A 23608-nucleotide genomic window follows, 5' to 3' on the forward strand; every position below is an offset into this window, starting at 1 on the left:
CACATCGTCCACCAATCCACAAGACCAATACGTCTCACGTTGTGGGTGACCTGCTTTCCGGTGCCCAGGTAAAGTTAAGAACTGGTGGCACCGCTGTGCGTGGTACATGCCCCCTCCCTCACAACAGTCCTTTCTTAGTATCATGTGCCCTACTGAATTCTCGTTTCACGCGTCACCTCTACGAAGGCAGGCGTACGATCTCATTCATCCGACAGCTCAGTACTGACTCAGAGACTGACAAGGAGCAGCCCCGAAGAACCTGTGGACAGAATCCACAAGGAAAGAGTCAGGCCATGATCCTGGCTCTGCCGCTAACTAGTTTGGTGATCTGGGCACATTGTTCAATCTTTTTAACCGCTGGGTTCCTCTCGCCTTCAAAATGGGGACTGGGCTATCCATTTGTCAGGATCCTGGTGAGGCTGAAAGGAGCTAATATCGGTGGAACATCTAGATGACACACACAGTCTGGACTGCAGTAGTTCTCTTATAAAAACAAGTTCCCCCTAAATGTACCATGATATAATAATAAGGAAAACAGAATGCAAGATACATGGGAATTCTGTATTATTTCCATAATTTTTCTGTAAATCAAAAACTGTTCCAAATGTTAAAGTACACTTGAAAAAAAAAAAATAAAGTTCCATTCCTGCCAAAAAACCCCCTTCTCCCTCCACCTCCACCCTGCTCCCCCCCCCCCCAAGTCCTTCATCAGCTGCTTCCTTTTTTTATAGCCTGGTATCACATCATTTCAAAAATGAAAAAAAGGATTACTGGCTGGATTTGGAGAACACTATTTTTAATCTTATAACATTTTTTGCTACCATAGGAATATGACCTGGGGGTCTCCTCTGACATGTCAGCAGTAAAGAAGAAAGTCCCTAAATGGTCATGCCATCTTTGTCTCTAATACCCATCAGATAGCAGATCAGAAAACAGAAACCAGAGCTTCCTTTCCTCACGAAGATGATTGTGAATGAGTGAGAAATATCCTTTTACTTCCGGGGAAGCTGGTAATTTCGCCTGGTCCTCTGCTGGCTGGCTGTATCCCTTTAAACGGCCCCTCCATCCATCTCAATAAGGAGTCTGCACACACAACTCTGCCCACTGCACTCTCCCAGATGGACAAACCCAGTGCCCTGCGCAGAGAACAGAACAGCTATTTGTCTTCCTTGACAGGCCATGTCCGTCCTTGTCATGTATTAGATGCTGCTAATAATCTGTGTATATGCGCTTAGGAGGAAAAAAAAAAAAGTGTCTTTGTAATACTCACAGAATGGCACACTCTGATTTCCTCCTTTCATGAGTTTGTAGATAAGCAGCAAGTTGGCCCTTCCTGGAATTTAGAGAAAAGCTCAGAAATTCCAGTGGCTTCTAACTGAATCCGTGGCCTTCTATGGATGTGAATGCTTTTGAGTCTGGTTAATTCAATCAGATCTTCACACAGATCCTTCCAGATACAGGGGAATAAGTGCATTTATTTATTTTTGAATGCATTTATTTCCCGAAAGAGGGACTTCACTACTGGCTCTAGAAGAGGACAGTCACAGTTTGGGCACCTGTGAGGCTAAGGTGGAGAGCAAAGAGGAAGAAGAAGGACATCGGACACACATCCCAAAGGAACTTGAACGCAGGGCTGATTCAGAAAGTCATGCCAATAGCACGTGGCTGGGGGTGGTTTGGGCAGCGCCAAGCCATGAAACAATACACAAGCTGTCGAAGGTTCGGACTTCATTTCTTCCTTTGTGCCAGGCTTTATCGACCACTTAAAATCACCACCACACATACGGCCTCCTGACTGGTCCTGTGGATCTTCATCAGTAACAATGGGCCACCGAGGAAATAGTTTTCAACAGGAAGAGACTGTGCCCTGCAGGGGTCACGCGGTGATGCCCCGGCACAGTGCTGGTTACGGCAACTGGTGAAAGGGGGTGCTACTGGGTAGAGAGACCAGGGACGACGCTGACCTTCCCACAACGTGCAGGACAGCCGCCCACCACCGAGAATTACGCCATCCCGAACGGAGAAACCTTGCACTGAAGCATTGGTTCTCAACTCGCTGGTGGTTCCAGGCTGCTGCCGAGTGGGCCCTGCACTTGTGCAACTCGCAAAGACCCAACAGGCAACTCTGATACTGACGGTCAACCTCCATCTTGCAACTCGGAGTTGCTGCTTGAAGAACACGGTTGTAAACGGTCATCGGGTTATTGCTCAGCTCTCGCGCGCCTATTAATTTAATCAGGTATGTTGCTGATATCATCTGGAAGTAGAACTAATCTGCACATAAGGCCCCTCTGGCCAAGATACTTGTAGAGCAAACGAGAGAAAAAAAAAAAAAAAGGCTTCTATACCGAGCACATGATTCTAAAGATAAGCTTTGCCGCCGTCTCCATAAATTCGTCCAACGTGTTATGTGCTTCTTGCCTGTTCCCACTACCTGGTCTGCACCTGTCTCTCACTGCCATCCCCACTGACTCCTCCCACGTGTTTATGTGGGTCCCAACGTGCTCGCTCACCCTCCCTCCCCCCAGAATGACCCAGTGCAGCCCCGTCCCCTCTACGGGGCCGCAAGAGCCAGCTGTGGTCACCATCGAGGCAGGTGACACCGGCGAACTGTTAGAAAAGTAGTCTAGCCAAATAATTCACATTAATGAGAAGCAACCCTGACGTGTTCCCAGAAGTATATGATTTTCTCAAAGAAGGATGAGTTCGTCACGTGATTTTCTTATGGACTAAGCGTGAGAGAGGATAACTGTACACTTGGTACCAAGTAGTTGTTTAATACGTAGTTATCGAATGTCTGAATGAGTACGAAAAGACTTCTGGGCAGATCGGCTCCCTGTAAGCTCTGGGTTTAATGCTTAAGCTTTTCAATATTTCTTTCCAAAATTAAAAAAAAAAAAACCTTATATGTTTCTGTTCCATGAATCCATGTCCCTCAAATTCCCCTCTCGCCATGTCACGATGTATGTGAAGCCTCGCTTCCGGGAAGCAGGCAGCGGGTTTCCACAATGGAGGGGCCCGTTAAGAGATGGCGACTATTCCAACGGCCGAGACAAGTGAGGAATCCACCAAAAATAGCAACAGCACAAATGTCGAGGGACCCTGTGGTCATACAATAAAAGGTAATCAAGGAGCGTCCTGCTAAGATCCTAAAATCCTTCTTTTCCACTGACCTAATCAGCCTCCCAATTCAGCTCTTCCTTCCTCAGCCAAGAGCCCTCCCACCCCCTAACTTTCCACCATGAAAAAAAAAAAAAAAAAAAAAAGGAGAGAGAGAAACACTAATAAAAATAATAACGCCATATTCTCTAAATTCTAAGAGGACACCGATTTGGAGAAAAAGACCATCTGTCACGTTGCTTTTCTCAGTCACATCTCAACTTCAGAAACTGTAAAATGTGAAAACCTCGCATCAGAGAACTGAGGTAACATAACAAATACCTGCAAAGGACTGCTTTTAAAATAGAATTCCCACCGACACGGGGAAATGGACATGTGAGTTGCAGGGGACAGGTCCCGGGACCGTCACCCTTCCCCAGAGCCTGTGCCCTGTCCCCACGGAGATGTGCGGCCCGTTCTTCCTCAGTTGGACAAAACCCTGACTCTTACTCTTAAGTGACCTTCCTCCCCTCCGTCTCGATCGAGGTCCTTTGGGGGAGCCTTCCTGACTCGTGGGGGACTCATATTGTCTCCTCCACCATCGAAGTCCTCCTATCCTGAATCTTTTAGTGCTTTAGTGTGATGGCAAGAAAACACCTCTAATCTTAGGAAGCGCAGCGGCAGAGGACCCTGCCAGCAATTACTAGTGTCAGGAGCTGTGCGAGGACCCTTATGTGAATCCTCACATTACCCTCACAGCAAGGCCCTGTGGATGGCCCCGGCCCCATTTTGTTGTTAAGAAACAAAAGAGATTTCAGAGATTTGAGAGTTCAGAGATTTGAGAGTTCAGAGATTTGAGCAGTGCCGAGGCTATAAAGATGTCAAGAGGATGGGGAGCACCCCAAAAGGAAGGCCTGGACTTCTTTGCCCCATCGCCCCGGGAGTGGACCCCTGAGTTGGGAAAAGAAGAGGGGAAAGAAACACTTCCCAGCGACTTCTAGAAATTCGTCGTTCCTCCTCTTACTGAAGAGCTGCAAATTGTCCCCTAGCTCCCCGCTCTTCGGAGACCCTGGCTCCCTGCGCATTTAGGAAAGCCATGCCGTTGACAGAGAGGTCCCACCTGCCCAATCGGAGGGTCGTGGAGGCGTATCCGAGTGGCCGGTCTGCCCCACCCTGGACACAGCTGGCCTGATGATGAAGGGCCATCTGAGCAGGAGCCGACATCACTCCCTGGGGGTGGGCTGCCCTTGGGGCTCCTGACACAGCCTGGGTGAGGTCAGGGGGCCTTCTTCCCCTGGGGAATCTGCTCAGCAGCATTCTCTCTGCTGCTCCTCCTCCTCCTCACTAACCGCAGTCACCTGTGCCCCTCGCCCGCCCTTCGCACTGGCTGACTGCGGTCTGCTGCCTCGGAGACGGCAAACTCCGCCACTCTCCTGGCAAATCCCGTCGCTCTCCCCTTCGGCAAGGGGCCACGGATCCCCGCCCCTGGACTCCACACTCGGGCACACCTGGAAGTCCAGAAAAGGAAACCGTAACAACCTGGTGAGAACATCTACTTTAATACCGAGAGGCTCCATCTACATTCCAAAAAGTAAACACCTAAAGACACCTCCAACCCAGACCTTCTTGGTTTAGAGACCTGTTCGTCCTTATCTCTGTTTATGTCCAAAACTGGACTCATCAGCCAGAGTGCGACCCACCCCCGGTACATTCAGTTCATCTCTAATCCATGTCCTCTGCTTGCCCCTAAGAGCAATATTCTCCCACAGGGAGGCCATTCTTATATCTTGCTTGGACTGGTGCAGTAGCCAACCTCCTACCTGCTGACAAAACTTTCTTTCAAGGTCCTGGTTTCCTGCCTCATCTTTCAGATCGCCTCCTGCACTGCAGCCAGAGGGATCTGTTCGAACCCGAAAATCCGAGCCTACTTCTCCACACCTGAAACTCTGAAAAGTCAGCTACCTTCAGATAATACCTAAAGCCTTAACTCATAAAACCCTCATACTTCCTACCCCTCAAATCATCCAGGATCATGTGCTTTATTTGTTCATTTATGCAACATATGTTTACTGAGCATCTACTTTCAGCCAGACGCTATTCTAGGCGCTCAGAACACCTGAGGGACAAGTCTACAAAGACGTCTGCCCTCACGGTGCTCAGCTATCAGCAGGAGAGACACGCAAGGACCAGGTAAGGCGGCCACGTCCTGATACCCGGGCCTGTGCTGCTGACTGCGTCAGGCAGAGCAGCCCCCTCGATAAGCAACCACAAACGAGACTGGAAGGTGAATGGCTGCTATTAAAGAACCAGAAAGCGCAGGGCTGTGGGATTAGAGGGGACAGTCAGGGAAAATCTCGCTGCGAAGCTGAGGTTTGAGCAAAGACCCGAAGGGCATTACGGCAGCAAGACAGGGAGAGAGGTCTGGGGGACGAGCGTTCCCAGCCGCAGGGACGGCAGAGCAAAGGACCGAGGGCAGGAGCCTGCCCGGCCCGTTTGAGAGGCAGACTTCACGTGCCTTTCAGTTCTCGTCTGCACGGCTCTGTCTCTGGCCCTCGGGCCTCTCAATGGGGCCACGGTTCCTCCCTTCAGAAGCCTTCCCGACCCTCCCGACCCGCCCGACTAGGGCTGCTTGCCCTAAAAGCGATCCTACCTCACCCTGAGTTCTCCCTTTCGAGGTACTCTCCACACTTTCATGTGACTGTGTGTTCACTGGGGCCTAGAATCTAGCGGTTCCGAGCGTGGGCTCTGGGGTCGGCCTGGCCTCAGGCCAGGCTCTGCTGCTACCTTACTGTCGGACCCTGGACAAGGGACTTAAAGACTTGTGAGGGCCTAGTGCCTGACACGCACAAAGCATTTAGTAGAAATCAGCAACATGAGGGCAGAAGTGGGCCTGTCTCATTTTACGACTTTATCCCCAGGGATACGGGTGGGTCCAGGGGGCTCGAAAGATAATAAGTTAATAAAAGAACGAGTGATTGGATGAATGAGAGAGGCCGGGCAGGAAGAGAGGAGGAAGGGAGGGGGAGGGAAGCAGGCAGGCTTCTGCCCCCCTAACTCCCGGGAGAGAGAAGAAAGGGGAGGGGGCTGTCATTTACGAAGCACCGCGTGAGGCTGAGCCATTTCCTGACTTACCGTCAAAATAAAGCCTAAGAAGTTATTAGTGTGTTATGCCCTCATTTTTATAGAGCAACAACCAGAAAAGAGGCTCGGGGAAGTTAATGGATGTTTCTAATATAGTAAGAGAAGGCAGAGCCACTCCAAAGTTAATCTGAAAATAATTAAAACCTCTTCACCAATTTCACCGGGAGTAAAAATCTCGATGTTCCCCCAGTGACGAGCGTCTTGGCTTGTCAAACGGAGAACGGAGAGCATCTAATGAGAATCAAAGTGCTGCTTTCTGGATTCTGAATGGAAAGCAGCATGGGTAACAGATGCGAAGAACGCGGGAGCAAATGAGGAGGAGAGGGGAGAAAATAAAGTTAACAGGCCGTCGGAATTTTCCAGGAGGAAAACCGACTAGAAATTAAAAGCTTAGAAAACACGACAGTTGAAAACCGGCGGCGAGGAAGGCCCTGTCTCAGTGCTAGGAGAGGGGGACAGTGCTCGACACCGGGGTGCGGCTGAGAAAGACGTGCCCGGCCTCGTGGGGAACCCCGCGACCGACAGGGACCCTCCTCCGCGGCAGAATTCTAGCACCTTCTGCAGTGACGGCCCATCACCCACGCAGACACTGGCTGCTGGAGCCGCCGTAAAGCACTTTAGTTGAGAATTCGTATCTTTCTAAATGTCTGTTTCCCTTCCCTGCGGTAGAACAGTCTCTCGAGTCTGGGAACCGAGACGGGGGCAGGTGTGAGTTGAGAGGGACTTTGTCTATGGTGAGTTCCCGAGAGGCCGCACCGGGCCTGGCCACGGAGGGACAGCTTTCCTCAGGGAAACTGGACTGGCATGAGGTTACGGGATCTTCCTGAAAGGCCGCCTTTGATTCCTCTCAAACTAGCCAAAGGGGAGTCGGGGGGGGGAGGGGAGGGACGAATGTACAGCTTCATTTGGAGGTAGGTGAAGGGAGGGAAGGAGGATTCGGTGTCAAGGGAAAAGGGACAAACAAGGACAGGCAGACTCAGCACGGGGGAGGAGGGGGAAGGAAAGGAGACGGGACCCTCCCCGCCCCCATCCCAGGATGAGTGTCGCCACTCCGGACCTCACGCCGCTGTGAGCAGATGTCCGTCTCCTCTTCCTTAGACAGGTGCGGCAGTGAGGTTGAGAGACGTTAGAGGAACATCCCAAGATGACCCCGCTCGTCAGACCAGCAGGGGTTTGGAGCTCGGTCTCTTCCTCTGCGAAGCTTTTCCCACCCCACCCGTTCCACTGAGGGGCTGAGAGATGGAAGGGAGGGAAGTGGAAGGAGAGATGTGGTGGGGTTTAGAAGGAAGGGCCAGGGAGGCAGGGGCCGGCCCCAGCAAGGCAGGGAATGCAGACAAGACCCGGAGGACCGTGGAGAAGCATTTAAAAAAACTCCTTCAGGGCGAGTGACCACGATCACAAGACTTCTACGAAGTCCCTTTCGAAAGTAATACTTGCGGCGTTCTTCGTATTCGGCTTTCCCGCATTGTTTCACAGTTACGGCCACCCCGGCCCTGACGGCTTGACGGACAACGCTGTAAGGGGACGGAGCAGACACACACTACCACGTCCGCTTCCGCGCCCGCGGGCGGGCGTCCTTAGAGGAAACGGAACACGGGAAGAATAACCCACGCGACGGTCCGCACTTCTCACGGTGACCCTGCGGGCAGTTCACCCAGGCCCACAGAAGTCGAGTAGCCTGCCCATCGTCACAGGTCCCTGGGTGAGCCCCAATCCCGGCTTATTCCACTGAGCTATGGGGAGGGGTCGGGGCTCACGGCCACTTGAAAGACGATATTCCGGGAAGTCACAAGCTGGGGGCCAGGATTCTGGAGACCGAGGTCTTGTTTCTCAAACCCTGGGGGAAGCACGCTTCCCTCCGCCTCTGATTTTGCCTCGAGGCCTGTTTTCTGAATGCCTCTATCACCACGGGTCCTCCCTCGACAAAGTGGCGTACCTGTGACCTAGAGTCCTTTCATATCCCTAACGTTGGTCTCTCCAAAGAGACTCTAAGCTCCACCATCTCTTCTTCTAGGGGGTGCAGGGGAAAGAGTAGTGGATTCGGAGTGGGACTACATGAGTTCGAACCCTCGTTCTATAGTTTAACGGCCGAGACCCTGGGCCGGCTTCCCTAAGCATCAGTTCCCAAATCTTTAAAATAGGAACATGAACAGTCATTACTTCATGGGAGTGAGGATGAAATGCGTTTACCCACAAAACGCTTAAGACTAGTTGGCGCAGAGTGAAGTACTGAAAAATGTTGGCTATAATTAGTCCACACTGAGTCTATTAGGGTCTTAAAAAAAAATAGCCATTGATGTGACACGTCTGTCCACACTGTGGCACTGAGGGCAAGCCACCTGTGCCCGAGAGTATGACTATCCCCATTTTGGGGCCAGAATTGTACAGTATGGCAATATGCTCTTCCTAAAGAGGGAGACGTTTGTTCTTAAGAATAACAATTCTGTCTTGAATAGTTAGCATGGCTTTCTTCCAAAAGCTTCAAACCATGGCCGTGTATCTATCACGCCTTCACGGCACGGCGTCTCCGGATTGCTAAAGTCGGGCGTTACTTCCCAAGTTTTCTGCAGCAGAACTGTGGCACTCAGGGGCTGGGGCGAACGTGATCAGTGACCACACCTGAACTGGAAGCAGATCCTGCCTTGGGGGTCAGGGTGGGGTGCCTGCCCCGCCCCATCAGGAAGCTCAGAGACACAGCAGGCGGCGGCAGAAAGAGCACAGACTCCCCAAGCCCCACAATTCGGGGTTCACCTCTGCTGTGCAACAACAGCTCCTTGAGCACGAAAAGTTACTAAACCTCTCTTGGGCCCAGTTTATTTTGCTTTTCAAATGTGCAACGTTTCCAGCTCAGTGCCTGGAACAGAAATCATACCTAAAAAGACTTCCCTTTGCTTCACCAGCGCTCAGACCTGCCTGCCTCTCACCGCGTCCATGCGGACACCCAACTGGGCATGTCGGATGCCCCAGCCACACGCACGGCCTGCGCTTCCTGCCGTCTGCTCCACCTCGCAAACGCCGTCGCGCCCCCTCCAACGGCGTCAGGTCATCTTCGATTCCGATAACTCCCACTTCCAATCGATGGAGCGCCCCGATGACCTGACCTTCGAAACGGAACATGATGTCCTTAGCCTCCACTGATCCAGCCAGGTCCGAGCCAACCCCACGTCTCACACCTGGATGACTGTAACAGTCCCCTAAATGGTTCACGCTCGGCGTTCCTTACGGCCAGGATGCTATTCCATTCTTCCCTGCTTTCTTTATCTCCTCGGGCTTTTGCTTAAATGTCTCCCCTCTTGTAAGGACTCCCGTTACCAGTCTATTTGAACGTGAAAACAATGCACACGCACATACCCACGGGCATCTCTTACCTCATCTAATTTCCTCAAGAGCACGAGTCACTCTCTACTCTGCTGTATGTTTCACATGTTTGTTTGCTTATCGTGTGTCTCCCCTGCTCAAACACGCACTCGTAAGGTAGCAACTGGGTCCGTTTTATTCTTGCACCATTCCCAATAGTAAGAACATGATTTGGTAAACTCGGTAAGTATCAATGAATGTGCGACTCCTAACTCTAGCCATCACTGGCACGTCTGATTCTTTCTGCTAAGAATCAGTGGCTCTGACGATACCTCCAGTGGTTGGAGCAGGTGCAGGAAGGGCGCCAACACCGATGTGGGGAGGGAGACAGTTCCACTTAGGTAAAGCCGAGTTTCAGGAAGTATGGAGACATCCCCAAGAGGTCCCTCTAAAGCTGTCCATGGTGGAGGCTGAGGATGGCTCTAAGCCCCTACTCAAAGGTTTCTTAGAGCTTCTCCACACAATGGATTCAGGTAAGGGGGATCTCACGGCGCCATTAGCGCGTCCGGGGTATGCACACGTGATCTAAACATGAGAGGCACTGCAGCCCCAGATACAGAGCTGCTCGCTCTGAAACATGAATTAACAAGGCCGAACGGCATCCGCGTCACTCAAAATGTTTACAGCGAAAGATGTCGACTGCAATTACATTTATCAGAGGGGAACTCTCCCTCTTGGATCAGAAGAGTCCATGTTTATGGGTCTGTCCTAAGGGGCTTCCTTCCTTCCTGTTCCATGACCTGGCTTCTAATTGGTCCAGTTTAGGAAAAAAAAACACTCACTCTCTCTCTCTCTCTCTCTCTCTCTCTCACACTCACACACACACACACACACACACACACACACACACACACACCCCTGTACAAAAGAGAGCCATACGGAGAAGAGCTTCCTGATTTTCTTTTCACCTCCATATTTTCCCAGAAAAGGCAGAGTGGGCCTGGGCCAACCTCAGGATGTTTTATACTCCCCAGCTGGTGACAGATAAAAACGTGACACGCTCTGCCTGCTGGGGAGCTCCTGGAAGGCAGCACCCTGTCCTCACAGGTTCGGATGACAATGCCACCCAGTGTGCCCCTCAGCACCGTGGGGCTTAACGATGCTGGAAATAAACCTAGGAAAGGATGAACAAACAAGATACAGGCCACTATCATAGCTCCTTGCATTTAAATGCCCCCTGTCCCTGGTCCTGACCTTGACCCAAATACTCTGCTCTGCCCCAGGAATAGCCTTGAATCACAGAACCCTCCAAATCCTTAGACCAGCCCTGGCAGCGGTAAGAGCCTTGTGGCTCTCCCTCTCATGGCTGACATCGGGGACTACTCGCCACGATCGTACTATTGTTATCACTGGCTACAGAACTCCGCTTGCTCTATGGCAGGTCCTCGCTGGGCCAGAAGAAACGTGCTTTCCTATCTTCAATTAGTGATTTTGCCGAGTTAGACTTATACCAGGGAGACTTGTAGCTCTAAATGCATGTGCAGCTTGAATTTCTCAGGGAGCAGACTCTAGTTAGCATGCAGGAGGTTAATTTAGGGAGGGCTCTTGGGAATATAGCACTGTGCAGCACAGGGCAGAAAGCATGACTGGGCAGAGGGAGAAATCCAGCTGCGAGGCAGTCCGAAGGGGGTGCTACAGCTGATCCTGCAAGGTTCGACATCCATCAGTCATCGCACACACCTGGTGCCCCAGGAACGGGGTGTGGCCTCCTCGCCTGAGGCTGTCCCCCACCTGAGGCTGATGGCTGAGGGCCATCCGCAGGCAGCACTCCCAGCAGCTGGAGTAATGGGGGCAGATGCCCAAGGGGCATGTGGACATCTCCTGCATACAATTACTCCTATCAGGCAGGAAAGAGCAAAATGATCACCTCCTCTATGATGCCCTCCTTGCTGCCTTCTTTAACCCCCTTCAGGAAAGGCGGTAATTCTCACTCCCCTTCATTGCTCATCTCCTTATTTCCAGAAGCCAGTGCACCACCTCGCACCCAGCGGGGATGCAGTAAGTACCAGCCGAACAAGTACAGCAATGAATACTGAACATCAGCATAAAACTATGAAATACCACTTAGTTATAAAAATAAAACAAAATAAAACAACTCTGCCCCCAAGAGGTTCAATTTGATCAGGAAAACAAGCAGAAATAATTGGGAAACTTGAAGAGAGACACACATGGAAGGCCGCGCGCGCACGCACACACGCACACACACATTCTGGTCTCAACTCTGGGCACAACCCTGCATCCTGTTAAGCTTCAGTTGCTTTATTTGTGAAACACAAAGGCGGATCCAAGCCTCCTATGAAGAAGAGATCAGAAAGCTGAGATGCACTCAGTTTCAGCAGTTTTGCTAGAAGATATCTTTATTAATGCCATTGACACCGGAAAGTTTTGATCCAACGAGCAAAACAGGCCTGAGGGGCAGAGTGCCTTCCCCACGACCTGCTGAGGGCATTTTTTTTTTTTTTTTTCAATCAGCCCAGAGCAAAGAGGCTCCAGGAAAGAGGCGGAGACCAGGGTGGGTAAGGAATATACTCTTCTGTCCATGAATGGAAATGGAAATCAACTGGAATATCCTAGAACTTATGCAAATGCTGTCATTTAAAATCCCTAAGTGGTATCTCACCTTCACAGGATAAGGAACTACAGAAGAGGTAGGAAGGATTTTAAACACAGAAGCCAGAGTGCAATTTTAAAAAAGGAAACCAAAAAAAAAATATATATATATACACACACACACACACATACATATATACATATGCATATATACGTGTGTGTGTGTGTGTGTGTGTGTGTGTGTGTAGAGAGAGAGAGAATTGTACTGCCAACTTTGTCTCTCATTGCATTTGTCTGACATAGAGAAGAATTTTAAAAATATTGAGATTTGAAGGACGACATCTGGGAGAGGGGCATTCAAATGACAGCCGGAGATGTATGCTGACTGGCCCTCTCCTTCGCTCAGAGTTAAATGCACCTACTGGGCTCAACAATCTCCCACCATATACTCTTATATACTTTGAGGTAGTGGCGAGTGCTACAATAATAGCTATGGAGAAACTCATCAGACTAGAAGAAATGTCTCGTAAAGCCGAACTTAGAGACCCCTTTACAATGATAAACCACAATGCGAATGTAAGAACATTTCCAAGCACTCTATATAATCAGCACCCATCACCACCACCTCGGAGGCTTTCTCATCAAAGTATCATTTGATAAAAGAGAAAACCTTTTAAGTCGACACTCAATTATCCACATGAAAAATATACATATTTGATATTTACCTCTTACAAAGCATCCTACATTGGCTTCTTTCTATGAACGTGGACCATAATTGCCTCGTTATTTACTAAAGAAATGCAAATTCCAGTTTAACGAGTTTCAGACGCCAGTAGCGCTGATACTCAACCGTATTTGTAATTCCTTATTCATTTCATTAATATGAACTCATTTAGAGTTGACCTCTCATTTAAAAAATATATATATACTCCACTATTCTTGGCATGATGACACCTTTAAAAGTACGAGGAAAAAAGTGGGCTCCAATTACCTTTGAACTTGTGGAACACAGCCCACAGCTCCGCAATGTCGGTTGCAAAGGTGATATCCGTGTCAAGGACAATGACCCTCTCCAGGTTGGCAGGAAGAGTCTTGGTCAGGACGAGCTTCATCAGACCGTAAATCCCAGAGTAATGTTTGTTGGGGATCCAGGAAACTTCAGACTAGACAGAGCAGTAAAGAGAGGAAGCAGAAAAAGAAAAACACAAAACAAAACATTGCATTAATTTTTTTTTTTGCACAAACATTATCGATAGTGCCTGGTACATAAAAAGTATTTAATAAAAATTTGCTGAATAAGTGAATGAATATTTTCTTAAAGATTTGTTCGTATAATCTGCAGTTTGGCTTGGGGGAGAAAAATGTATCTGACTCAAGGGAGAGCAAAAGCAATGTTTATCAAATAACTATTACATGCAAATACTACGCTCAGATCTTTAAAAATATCATGTTTGGTATTACAGAAATTGTATAGGCTCATTGGAGAAAATAAGAATACGCACAAAAGAAGAAACAAAAGTACAAAAACTGAATCAGAATGTTTTTTTTTTCTTTTTTGTAAACAGTACCTAACTGTACCTAGGTAGATCGAGTTCTTTAAATCATATTCAGTTCCTGTGTCATGAAAGATTACTACTTAGTGGTATTATTAAATCTTACATTTATTTTTTAAAGTCATAATTGAATCCATCAGCATTGCTGCCTTCTCGGATAAAAACACAAGAGGAGGACCTGGTCATATTCTATGCAACGCTCTTCCCTGGGTAACGAGAGAGACAGAGAGAGACCGGGAAAGACGCAACGAGCCCGCGGAACGCCATCGCTGAAATCCGTACATGCTGTAATGGAACAAACGCCCCCCAGGCGGGTAGAGCCGAAAGCGAGTCACGCATGTCTGCGCCCACCCGGGGCCCAGAGTCCAGGCCAGAAATAACACATGACTCCGGTGTGAGTGTGGGTGACACGTGAAGCTCACGGCGGCGGGGGACCCCATCCTGCCTGTCACAGGGAGTCTGCACGTGAGCCGGGGCGCACGTCATACTTTCACGGTTAACACTCGTCACGGAACTCTCTTGCGGAAAATGTGGCCGCCTTATCGAGATTCCACAAAACAGTCATCCCTTTTGTTGTACTATATCCCATTTTGAGGACCCTTCTAAAAAAAAAAAAAAAAATCGCCAAATTTAAAAATGAGAAACCAAAGCTTTAGTCTGAAAAATGTTTATCGCCATGTGATAAAGGTAAACAGAAACAACCCAACTGCCCCCAAATTGAACAGTTAATTAAAACATGGTATCTTTTTAATAATCAAATAAACAAAAATTTCCACTACAGTGGCATAGGATCATCTGATAGCACACTATACAATCTACAGTGGAGATGAAGATGTCCTAACTTGCACATGTTAAAAGAAAAAACGCAAGTTTTAAAATTGCTTGGGTTTAATAACCCTATGTGTCATCAAACGACATGAAAACACATCCACGCACATTTATGCAGAGAAAGAAGCCATGGAAGCACGGCATCAAATTACCAAAGGCGACCATTGTGCATTTTGGGATGATGGGTGTCCCTCTCCTTTCCCCTCCCCCTTCTCAGGTAGATACGTATATACATATATATACATCGACATTTAGCTACCCTATACTTTGCAACTCTTTCAAATGAACAATTACCACTGTTATTAAAAAACAAAAAACTAAGCATCGCTTTTTTTTTTTTTTTTTTCACATATCAAGATCTGGTGAGAGCAGGAACACAGAGCCTGATTGAGGAAAGCTGTGAGAAGGGACCCCCCGTGATACCTCATCAGACCCATTCCATCTCCCAAACCCGCCCCGGGTTATGCTTCCATTTTCACTTTATTTGAAAATAACATTTTAGCTATTCCTTATTCTCAGTTTTATAATGGTCCTTTGCATGAGTACAGACAGATGGACTAAACAGACAAGACAGACGGACTAAACTTTTCACCATGTGTCAGTCTCAAGAAAAAGAAATAGTCACATCTATGCCTGTGGTTCCTGTCACCTTGTACCTGGGCAGTATGGAGGAGGGAAGAAAGAGGCAGAGGTTAAAATCTGACTCCAGCCCCCAAAAAGGTGTTTTCTCTAAGCCTCAGTCTCTTTACCTGTAAAACGGAGGTGCTGCCCATATCGCATGGTTGGTGTAAAAACCGAAGGAAATTAAAGGGCTCCCCTGCTTGGCGCACAAGACTCTCAGGAACAGAAGCCCCTGCCTGCTTCCTGACTCCCTCTCCTCATTCCAAGTATTCAGGGAGCCATGCCTCCTTAACGACTTCCTGTTGAAAATGGCATCTCCGGGAGACGGTACCGCATGAAACCTTGGGTTCTGGAGTCAGGCACACCTGGATTCCGATTCTGGCCTTTTCACTTAATTGCCATGTCATCTTGAACAAATTTCCTCAGCCTTTCTGAGCTTCTGCCATTTATAAAAGTCAGTTACTTCTAAGTGCTTACTGTATCATATCAGGGTGTGGGTGGGAACAGCGCACTCCGACTGGGTGATCCGAGGGAAATGTAATAACAAAGGAATGTTTACTGAAGTGAATGTAGAACTGAGGGGCAGTAACAGGGGCCTTGCAGCACCTGGGGAGAGGAAGAGTGGGGGGGGGAGGGGGGGTCTTTACCACACAAGGCCTGAGGGGCCAGTGCCATCGGCTGCTGGAATTCAGAAAGCAAGCCACCTTCGGTAGCGGGACAGGGCCTGCCTGTGTCAATCCCACAGGATGGAACAGGGAAAGAGATCTCACTCAGCCTCTCTCTCCTCCTACCCACTGCTCCCTGCCAGGGCGCCTCTCTGAACAAACCCAAACGGAAGCCACGGGGAAAGCGAGCTCCGAGTTTTGGCCCTGATGCAGCAGTCTCAGAGGGCAGGTGGAGAAGGGAGGGCGAGGACTTGGGAGGGGCTAACCCAACCCAAGCAGCAGTCATTTAAATGAAACTTACCGTAAGATGATCAGAGCACAATGCCTTATACACTGTGGGTGCACAATGCAGATCTATGGTATGGGTGGGTGGGCGGGCAGACGAATGGATGAATGGGGCGGGGGGCTCAGGAAGGTGAGTGTCTTGTCTACCCTTCTACAGCAAGCGAGATGCAAAACTGTAGTTAGCATCAGCCAGAGGAAGGGCTGTGTTCCTTCCCCAAAGCACGTTTTCCTTCCCTTGGAGGAGGCTTCCACAGCAGCTGTCACCCCCGAGGTCCGAGGCCCGCGGCCTCCGTGGGAACTTCGCTCCAGCAGGCGCCATCAGACGTCCTCCTGAACGGCCCGGCCCGTGGCACTCAGCATGGCTGCGCCTCTCCCCTGAGAGTCTGCCTGAACTGAAGCTTAGCAATCCTCGGTTCATGCCGCGGAGCCCTGCTATTTCATCAGACCTTTGATTAACTTATTCGTCTATTTTGGTTTCCATCAAAGCGGGCGAGCTTGGTGAGGACCGAACACCAGCGCCCTGGGTTAAACCATCTAATTAGATTGCCCCGACTCCTGGATTTATTTTTAACACACATGTGAGGCACGCGGATGACCGCAGAACGGTCGGACGACGGGCATAAATTACTCTCAACGTGAGCCCAGGCCCGAACGTCGCCAAGTCCCCGACTTAATACATAATCAATTAAGTCAGAGTGTTCCATTAGAGGTAACAGAAGCATCCAAATGAGTTCGTACGCGGAAAGAAAACCCCAGAAAGAACACTGAGGAATCACGGGAGTGAGGAACATGGGGTAAGAAGCCGATACACGTTTTATAAACAGCTCAGTCCCTCAGAAGTAGCATCTCATATCCCCGCCTCCACCTTCCCCCAAACCCTGAGCTTCCTTCCAGTCTCCACTTAGGAGGCACCCGCCTCCCCGGCCGCCACCTCCTGGCTGCCCTGGGCCGGGAGGTGGACCACGCTGTGTCCCATTTTCCACGTCTCACTCCGGCTCTGGGCTGGAACTCCCTGAGGCAAGGACGATGTCATTTTTACAGCGGTAACAACAGTCATTACTCGTAAAAGTGTGTGATGAGCGTGTGTGACTGCCAGGTTAGCCGGGCCTGGGTTCCAATGCTACCTCTGACCTTTGCTGCGACGCACCCGTCATGGCCGAAGTCCAGGGTCAGTCCCGTACAGCGGAAGAGGTGTGGCTCGTTGAGCCCCGAAGCCTGGGATTCAAGTTCCAGTTCTACTTCTAATAATTTGTGTGACCTCGCCAAGCCATTTAACTTATATGAGCCTTAGTTTCCTCGCCTGCAAAACGGGGCCTTGTAACCCTCCCTTCACAACTATCGCTAGGAAGATTGCAAAGCATCCGGCCTAGTGCGGGGCCCACTTCTCTTCTCCCAGTGACCATCTGTCCACACCACGGAGATGCAGATGATTCAAGTGTTTGAACTTGACAAAGGCCGGAAACTATGGTCCCTTCGACATACAAGGCAGGCTGGGAATGGAGATGGTTTTGTCAGAGGATGTAAGTCACCCATCCCCTTTTCCTATACTTCTACATAAAATATCAACAAAATCACAAGCTGAGGGCCACAGGGAAACTCGAAGGCTCCTCTGGTGGACGTCTCAATTGGACAGCACATCTTGGTTTCAGAAGGGAGGGGAGTGGGTGCGACTGGTAACTCATGCGACCTTTCGGTTAAGTCGCTGGCTACAATCTTACACTGATATGAATCTCACTCCCAGCGCACAATAAACCTCAGTCCAACCAGGGACACAAACTCGGGGAGTCAGTGGAGGACGACCGTCCTCAGAGGCAGGCTGAGAACACCTGGAGGGCGCCGTGCACGCTGACCCCAGAGGACCCCGCGGAGACACCAGCACCTGGCAGGGCGATAGCCTAGCTACATTCTTTATCATTATAAACACGCCGGAGGGATCGTGTAATTAAAACGATCATAAAAGTGAAAGTTAGGCTTATTTTAATGGACATATTATCCTTGTAATGGCTGTTAATAATTCTAAGCGGCATGTTCTAAGATTTAATTAGCAAAAATGCAATCGTGCTAAAGAAAAGCACCTAACGCACTTACACCAAGGAGCGTCCCCGACTGCAGGTTTTAAGGGTTCCGGTTGAGACGGGGGTGGCTGAGAGACGGTCTCAAGGGGAGCCTCGTCTTGCCAGAGCAGCCAGCTCCCGGCAAGATGGGGGTTTCTGCGAAGCGCTGCCAGCGATCCTACGGTTCGTCTGATGCTGGTGAGTCCGTCCACAGGGAAGCGACTCGGGAAATCTGACCAGGGTCGTGACAGACATGAGTAGGGAGGCACAGGCTGGGACGGAGGACACAGAGCCAAAGGGGACTGCTTAAACCACCGGGCATGAGGGAAACCGAGGTCTCAGTGACCGTGCCAGGCTTCTGACCTTTGAGAGGAAGGGGAGGACTGGAGAAGAGGCTGCCGTTATGAGGTAATGGTGCCCACTTCCCCAGATAGAGGTTATTTTCAGGAGGCGCTGGAATGCCCAGTAATGGTACTAGTAGAAAATACCGTCTCGCGCTCACTGCGCGCTTACGGGGTGCCAGGCACTGCGCTACGAGCTTTCTATGGGCTGACTTAAACCTCTGCCAACGGGTGTAAAGGGCGTGCGTTGTTCTCCCGGTACCTGAAGTTCGGGGTGGGGGCTGCGTCCTTTCCAGTCCCCTAGACACTCTCCTCTGAAATGGCGTTTCTCCTTTTCTGGCCCTTCCACTGCGCCTGGCCTATTCGGATGTGCCCTTCGCTCCTCTGCATTACTTCACAGCCGTGACCGACTCCCTGCTTCCACTCGGCCAGATCGTCATTCATCACCATCTTCATTGGGCTTCTCGTGGCAATTAGGTACAAAGGCACTGGAGTGGGCATTCCTGGCTTCCGAGTCTCTGGGCCTTAACTTCCTCATCTGTAAAACGGGGATAATAGCGGCGTATCCCGCTGCCTTCCTCGGGAGTTCTTCTGTTTTGCGGTCTGTAAGCTTTCCTCCGTTATCGTGGAAATATTTTTTTGTCCGAATTAGTTTCCTTACCCATATCAACATTTTTCCCCTATAGATTACAAATCACCTTGACACGTTCTTAAAAATTAAAAAAAAAGAAGAAATCATCCTAGCTGCAGACGATACGAAAAATCATTTGCTTTTCATGTTGTTTCTGAGTGGTCGTCTTGGCAACCGACCCGCGTGTTCAGAACATGTTTGCTGAGAAATGGAGGGTGAGCAGCTCACAGAATGGGGGGGATTCTGGGAGATGCCGTAAAGAGGGGATGATGGAAGGGGGATCGCAGAGGGGGGAGCATGGAAGGCGCCCAAGCTTGGGACTCCGACTGGCGGGGTTCCACCACCGCTGAACTGGCAAGCTCATCTCCCCGAGCCTCAATCTCCTCACCCGTTAAATAGAGGAAGTAATACATAGTGCATGAGGTTTGGAAAAGCATTAAAAGGGGCAGGAGGACTAAGGTACCTGGCACAGCGCTTGGCACATGGTAAGGGTTCGATATTAGCTTTTAAATTAGTTAACAGCATCACGCACCCTGGAGTCCACCTGGGTTCAAATCCTGACTCCACCTCTCATTAGGCTGGGTCACTTCGAGTGACTAATTAAACTCTACGTACCTTAGTCCTTTTCATCTGCAAAATGGGCCTACTTAGGGCACATACTCCACAGGTTGTGAGCATTCTGGTGCTATAGATAAGCATTGTTAATTATTACGGCAACAGAAGAGATGAGATTGGTATTGGTTGGATAAATCATCTGCATCTGTATTTACCTTTGCCAGCAAAGGCAAGCTCCAGTTCAGCTCAGTTGGGATTGTTTAAATAAGCATTTATGGAATGCTCGATATGGGCCAGGCGCTGGAGAGCAGCTAGGGACCAGAGTCCATGATGGATCAAACATGGTGATGCTCTCGAGGGGGTCTATGGCCCAGTGGATGTTTATTATCCATTGCTGCACAACGAGTGACCTCCAAACATGGCAGCTTAAAATGGCACAAAGTACTTATTATCTCACACGGTTTCTGGAATGTCTCACGAGCTTGCAGTCAAAACATCAGTTGCGCATTCAGACCTCTGAATGCTTGGGATCTGCTTCTAAGACGGCTCACTCTACACGCCTGGTGGTTGATGGCTGGCTGGCTGTTAGGAAGCCTCAGTTCCTTGCCACCTGAACCACCCCACAGGGCTGCTTAAATGTCTTTACAACTCGGTAGCCGACTTCTTCCAGAGGGGGTGACCTGAGAGGGAGCAGGACAGAAGCTGGGATGTCTTTCATGCGTTGGCCTCAGAAGTCACATGGTGGCACTTCCTCAATGTCTAATTGGTTATACAGGTCAAGGTAGGAAGGGACCCCACAAGGCTGTGAGTGCTTGGGGGGATGGGGAGTCATTAGGGGCTGTTTGGGAAACTAGCCACCACATCTGTACGTACAGACTGCATGAACTGGATCGCGATCAATTCCGAGTATGCAAATGGCAGTGGTCTAGTAGAAAGACAGTTGAAAGGCAGTGTTAAGAACGGAGGGAGAGTCATCACTGAGAGACAGATGTCTGGCAGGGACGAGCCTTACATTTGCTGTTGAAAACTGAGTTTCTCAAATACTCGGAGGAGAGGGGAGGTATTAGCAGCGTTTAAGACACAGTGATATAAATAAGCAGCCGTGCATGTGTGTACGCGTGTGTGTGTGTGTCTGTGTCTGAAAAATAACTACAGTCTGATACACTTAGGTATGGCTTAGAGTCAGAAGTGATGGAGGAGGACATGGAAGGCAGAGAAGGTCAAACGGTGGAGACTGTGGGATGTTGCACTAAAAAGCACCGCACCGTACAGCATCCTAGAGAGAGTGGAAAGAAACAGGTTTTCATTAGCAAACAGACGTAGTCTGCGTTTTGGCATACACTCTAGTGACCCGTGAAGACAAAAGTGAATGGAAGGCCCTGAGAGGCATCGGAACCTTGGAGGGCACCTGCAGAAAATACAGAGACCCAGGCTCACATCCAGAGGTGCTGACTCATCAGGTGTGGGGCAGGCCCAGAAATCTGTATCGTTAATCAGCATCGAAGAAGCAACAAGTTAGGACATTCAGAAACAACACGAGAGGGCCCCAAACTTAAGTGTCCCCCTTGAACTTGACGTGACTAGATGCAAAAGGAAAGACTTTTCCTAAAGTTAATAAAAAAGAGTGGCTGAAGGAAGATCGAGAGTATTTCAGATAACCTGGTACCTCATGGGCGGTTTATAACTATGAAGCCAAGAAGGTTTTCCTGGCTGTCCTTCTTTTTAAACCCGGAACTCCCATTTCAAAAAAAGCAGCTCTAGGTCAGCTACTCTGAAATTCTAAGGAGCCGGTATCCATGAGAGAGCTGACTTACATATTTCACATCTTCCCATAATGGAAACTTGGAAGGACACCTTGTAAGGCTCCCCGAGCTAATCTTTACGAGTGATAGTGACCTACACCAAGCAGCAAGAAACGTACAAACCCTGCTTAAAATAAGTTAGCTGTCTTCCACCTGAAAGGCTCATTATTCAGAAACCTACCGAGAAACCACCTTCCACAAACAACATTAATTCTAGGCTGATGACAAGGATGCAGTGAACCCCGAGGAATGTGATCACACATCTACACATTCCTCCCCTCATCAACAGCAACAAAACCCCTTCCTCCCTCATGCCTGGCAAGAAGCATCCCCTTTTTAGCTTGGTGAAGCTTGGGGGGATTGGGCGCTGGAGCATTTACGGATTGCCTGAACATCCCTCGGTACTTTAGGGTATGAAATGAAGCATTTCGAGGCACTGGGAGTTCTGATTTGTGAACTAGACTGTTACAGTGGTTAAATTTCCTAAATTATAGCTGCCTTCTTAATAGATTTTTCAATGCACTGAGGAGAAAATTGCATTAGCTCCTACTTAGCCTGGACTTAATATTTTTAGAAGCCGTGATTCTTCTTAGAACGGAGTGCGGTATGTGTGGATGTACACTTAGCTCTGTGTCTGACACGGAGAAGGCACTTGATGAAGAGTTTTGGAAAAGCAGAACAGCATGTGTACCTAAGCAAAGCTTGCAGAGAACTGTTCCTTGTGATAAAGATACATTAGTGACCCGGCTTCGTTCATCTTTTGTTCACTCATTCACATACCAGGTGACTACTTTGAGAGAATTATAGTATAGTTTGGGGAGATATAAAAAAAAAAAATAATTCCAAAAAGCATGATAATAGCATTCGAGATAATGGTTCCTCTTGATGGAGATTGGAAGGGGTGGGGTGATGGCAAAGACGTTCAGGTGGCTTTGGTGGTACTGTTCTAGTTCTAAGTTAGGTGAGTGATATTTTGTCAATGTATGTAACATAATGTGTTTATCTGCTGTCTTCACACGAGTACCCAGAAAGATATTATAGGTGACCCGGGGGCAAGATGATGACCTAGAGAACAGAGGACTCGGAGTTAGGGGAACCCAGCTTAACCAGCTAAAAGTAACAGGTGCATGCACTCTGAACTCCTGCTCAAAGTGCCAGGAATGGAGACAGTCATTTTTCTAGTAAATACAAGGGAAAAAATCTAAAACTCTTATTTCTCTGTTACTAGCAATTTACTCTTTAGCATGCATTCATAAGAAGGCAAAAATTGCTTCTACTGAGACCAAAAAATCTTGAATATTACTATGATTTGTTATTAAAATGTTGGGGGGCACTATTAGAAAGTACTATTAGAAAAAATATGTATCAAAAAAAGCTCTTGGAGGTAGGATGATAAATTTTTTTTTTAAAAGTTGAGAAACTTTACTTTGCAGGATTATACGACACCGAACCAGCCACAAAACAGAGAAGCGTGCAAAAACACACAAACGAACCAAAAACTGAATCTAGTTATTAGCATCTGTTGAATCTAGCAGTTCTTCCCGTCTTCCGGAATTTAATCAGAAGGCAGTTCAATCAGAAAACACTACAGTTATCTGTTCTCAGGCCAACCTGGAAACGTAGGGGGGGGGGGCGCTCTGCCCATTCTCGCCCCTCACCCCCACTACATCATTTGCACTTCCCTCACCTTTGCTGGGAACATCTAAAGGGCATCCTCCTCCCGCAGCTACGGAGGCACCACGCTGCTCTGCATTCATGAGGCGCTTTTCGTTTTCAGAGGGCTTTGCAATCTTTTGGAGGTGAAGTGCTTGCCTGTGACTCTCTCTCTCTGTTCCCAGCTTCAGAAATCCAGCCTTGTAGGTCAATTTAACTCTGAACACGTGGGAGGGAAACCTCGAGCAGATAAAGAGGGTTAAGGAGGACGAACCCGAGGTGCCACTTAATTAATTTCTGGTTGGTTTAGAAACTGTTTTCTTTCACAAAACATGGAAGGCAAAACTCTCCCGGTGTGGTAAAGAGATCCGGAGGAAAACCTTGTCAATGACAGTCGGAATTAGTTTTTCCTGATGGCTAACAGCCAAAATGACCCTCTTCACTGGTCACCCCTGAACAGATGATGGTTTTAC

At 48.9% G+C, this 23608-nt stretch overlaps 1 protein-coding gene across 7 annotated transcripts in view; it reads right to left on the reverse strand.

Annotated features, from left to right (window-relative positions):
- The window catches only part of LARGE1 (LARGE xylosyl- and glucuronyltransferase 1), a 477871-nt gene that overhangs the window by 192779 nt on the left and 261484 nt on the right, over positions 1–23608 (reverse strand). For all 7 annotated transcript variants that reach the window (XM_016161642.2, XM_036236072.1, XM_016161640.2 and 4 more), the window contains one exon: positions 13139–13310. In XM_016161642.2, coding sequence (XP_016017128.1) covers positions 13139–13310 — 172 coding nt within the window. The remainder of the gene's footprint in view (positions 1–13138; positions 13311–23608) is intronic.

Source organism: Rousettus aegyptiacus, unplaced genomic scaffold (genome assembly GCF_014176215.1).
Source record: "Rousettus aegyptiacus isolate mRouAeg1 unplaced genomic scaffold, mRouAeg1.p scaffold_m13_p_2, whole genome shotgun sequence".
Lineage (NCBI taxonomy): Eukaryota > Metazoa > Chordata > Mammalia > Chiroptera > Pteropodidae > Rousettus > Rousettus aegyptiacus.